Source organism: Gavialis gangeticus, unplaced genomic scaffold (genome assembly GCF_001723915.1).
Source record: "Gavialis gangeticus isolate Ggan-Ray unplaced genomic scaffold, GavGan_comp1, whole genome shotgun sequence".
NCBI classification, from domain to species: Eukaryota; Metazoa; Chordata; order Crocodylia; family Gavialidae; genus Gavialis; species Gavialis gangeticus.
The window spans coordinates 166,328,455-166,331,301 of NW_017729022.1; the positions used below are offsets into that span (position 1 = coordinate 166,328,455).

The 2,847-nt window shown below is 57.9% G+C and overlaps 1 protein-coding gene across 2 annotated transcripts in view; it reads right to left on the bottom strand.

Moving 5' to 3' along the window:
• Positions 1-2,036, bottom strand: part of ESRRG (estrogen related receptor gamma) — a 617,448-nt gene extending 615,412 nt beyond the window's left edge. Inside the window, exon 1 of one of the 2 annotated variants that reach the window (XM_019516458.1) lies at positions 187-2,036. Coding sequence is in view for 1 of the 2 variants with exons in the window: in XM_019516456.1 (XP_019372001.1) it covers positions 1,269-1,270 (2 nt within the window). In the remaining variant the exon portion in view is untranslated. The remainder of the gene's footprint in view (positions 1-186) is intronic. The other variant, XM_019516456.1, reaches the window with a different exon arrangement.
• Between the last annotated feature and the right edge of the window lie 811 nt (positions 2,037-2,847).

Genomic DNA, 2,847 nt, shown 5'->3' on the forward strand with positions numbered 1-2,847 from the left:
CCCCCCCCCCCCCGCAAGGAAGCAGCAAAGTTAGAAGCAAGTTCCCCTGCTCTTTTGTGTGCGCTCGTCCTTAAACCATCTGTGCTTCAAGTCTGCTCAAGCAAATACAGGACCCAAACACAAAGACAAGCCTTGGCTTCTCCTGAACTTGGGTGGCAAAGTAAAGGAGCAAATGCACACACTCACCGTGCTCTCTGGATTTCCAAGTGAAACTCCTTCTCTCCCTCTTCTTTGTGTTTAAACGGCCAGAGAGGTTACATCCCGGGAGCACTGCCTCATGCCCTGGATAACCCTGACTCTGCTCGTGTAGTGCTACCCTGCCCTGGGAGTGCACGATCAGAGCTCAAGTATTGTTGGAGAAAAGTGCCTTTCCCTGCTGTAAGCAAATCCCCACTTTTCACACACCCCCGGGGTCCCTAGCAGGCTTTGCATCCCCCATACCTCTCCAGCCATGTTCCCAAGAGCCACATTCCCTATCTCACATCGCAATTTCCCCCTTCCTGAGTCAACTGGGCAATTTCTTAAAATGCACCGTGTGGGGCTTGACTTCACTTCTGGGGTCACACTGAGGCTGGAGGATGCCTTGGAAAGCATGCAGGCAGGGGCCGGACGTCTGGCCATCGTCCCCGTGCACGGAGCGGGCTGAGACGGCGCGGAGCCTGGAGAGCACACTGTGCGATGTGCCTTCTCCTTCCCAGCTGTGCTCCCGGAGCCCGGGCTCCTGGGCAAGCTGCATCCCTCCCTACCTGCCGGTCTGCACAAGCTGTCTGACAGCCACTTCTTTAAACACGCGGTTGTTATCAAGCCTCCCTCCTTTCCCAAATTCCTATACATCGATCCCCCTCTCCAGACTTGTATCATTGTCTAGGGGTCGAAAAGCAGAGCTGGGGAAAGGGAGGAGGGGGATATAACCTGCCTTATCTTTCTGTTGCTAATTCCCAGCCGGCTCGAACTCAGGGGAGAAGGCGATCGCTTAGCAAAACCCTCCTCCTCCTCCCTCCTTCACCACTCCTTCTTTCCTTTTTCTCCAGCACATTTCCCCCTTGACATTTGCCTACGGTTCATTCTTCCTCTTCGGGAGGGAGAAACCGCGCAAACTACAACTAAAAAGAAAGGAAAAAAAAACCTAGAGGAGGGAAGAGGTGGAAAGGAAGCGGGGAGATAAAGGAAGAGAAAGGGAAAGAAGGATTAAAAAAAAAAGGCAAAAAGTGTCTGTGCCTGATTTCAGTGACCATCTGTGCAAAAGGTGATCATGGCTGGGTACTCACATGGCTGGATGGCAGAGCAGCTCGGAGCAATTAAGAAGTCTCTCGGCTGGAGATCTTCTCCCCCTCTTTGCTTGTAGCTGGCTCTCTGGCTCACACACACACACACACACACACACACACACGCACGCACCCGCCGATCAGATGCTGCAGGACCGGTCACTTTGCAAAGGGAACAAGCACGGGAGGGTTTGCATTCCTCCGGCTCCCTGTGTGTAGCCTATAAATAGCGAACTTTTTGATGGAATCAGCTAACAAATGAGAGGAGAAGGCGTAATTTTGCGCAGGGAGCCCCCCTTTCTCTTTGTAAGATTAAAACCCCCCGGGCAGCAGCCAGGGCTAAAGTTGGGAGCGGGTGGAAAGGAACTGGACTTTATTATGATTGTGTGTGTTGGGGAGGGGGCTTTTTGTTTGTTGTTGTTTGGGTCTCTCCCCCCCCCCCATCATCTGTTACAGCCCTCCCAAGGGTGGGAGACATTGACCTGGATTAGCACTGGCTTTCACCTCCGCAGTGTGGAGGAGGGGGGAGTTGGGGCGGCCAGGGCACAGTCTGGAGGGGGCAGCGGGACAGCACTTGGGGGGGGCGGGGTCGCGGGATCTGTTGGGCACTGGCTGGGAAGAAAGGAGGCGATTTGCCCAGGACTGGCCAGGCACTGATGCCCTCCGTTCCCCCAGCAAAGTCAAGCCCCTCTCGGTTTGTTCACCACCCCCGCCTCCTCGAGTGGCGGCTGTGTGGGAGAGAGCTTGGCCCTGCCTCTGACCCCGGCCGGGGGCTGGCACGGACCCGGCAGCCCTGGGCACTCACCCAGCTCCGCCCCCCCCCCAAATAAAATAAAATAAAATAAAATAAAATAAAATAAAATTGGGATCTGCTGTGGCAGGGAAATCAGCGGTGGGGGAAAAGTTTGCACCGGGACTGAAAGACACAGCGGGGACCCCGTCTCCCACCTTACCCTCTGGGGCGGGCACTGGACCGAGCCTGGGGGGCACTGTTAGAGGGGCGTTCGCTGCACTGGGTCCTGAAGATCTCTACCCCCGCATTTTGAATAGGGATCAACGTGACCCCTTCACTCACACAGAGCAGGGAGAAGAGTTGCCCGGCCCAGCCCCTTGCCCTGTGCTACGCCACGCGGGAGGGGGGGTGTTTGTGCCCCCCCTGGCACCAGCAGGCCTGGAGGTGGGAGCAGAGGGCCAGGGTAGGGCTCCTTCTCCCCGCGCTGGTCCCTGGTGGGGCGGGGGGGGTTGGGTTTTTGTGGTGGCTCATCCCTCCTGGTGACAGGTACCAGTCCCTGGGGGACACTGATCTGCAGGGAGCTTGAGGCTGGGTCAGTGGCAGCCGAGGGGCTGCGGCTGCTCCCAAGGATCCTAGCCGGGCAGCGATGAAGAGGTTTTTCTCCCCTGACAGGTAGCTGTCAGGGCTGGTTGGGGAGGAACTGCTGACCTGTCTAAAGACATCTCTCGGCGCGTCTCCCGGGGGCGGAGGACAGCTGGGGCCCGTTCGCGCTCGCGCTCGGCCGGGCCGGGCCGGCTGCGCCACCAAGCACGCGCTTCTGGGGCACCGCGGCCCCACGCGGGGGGGCGG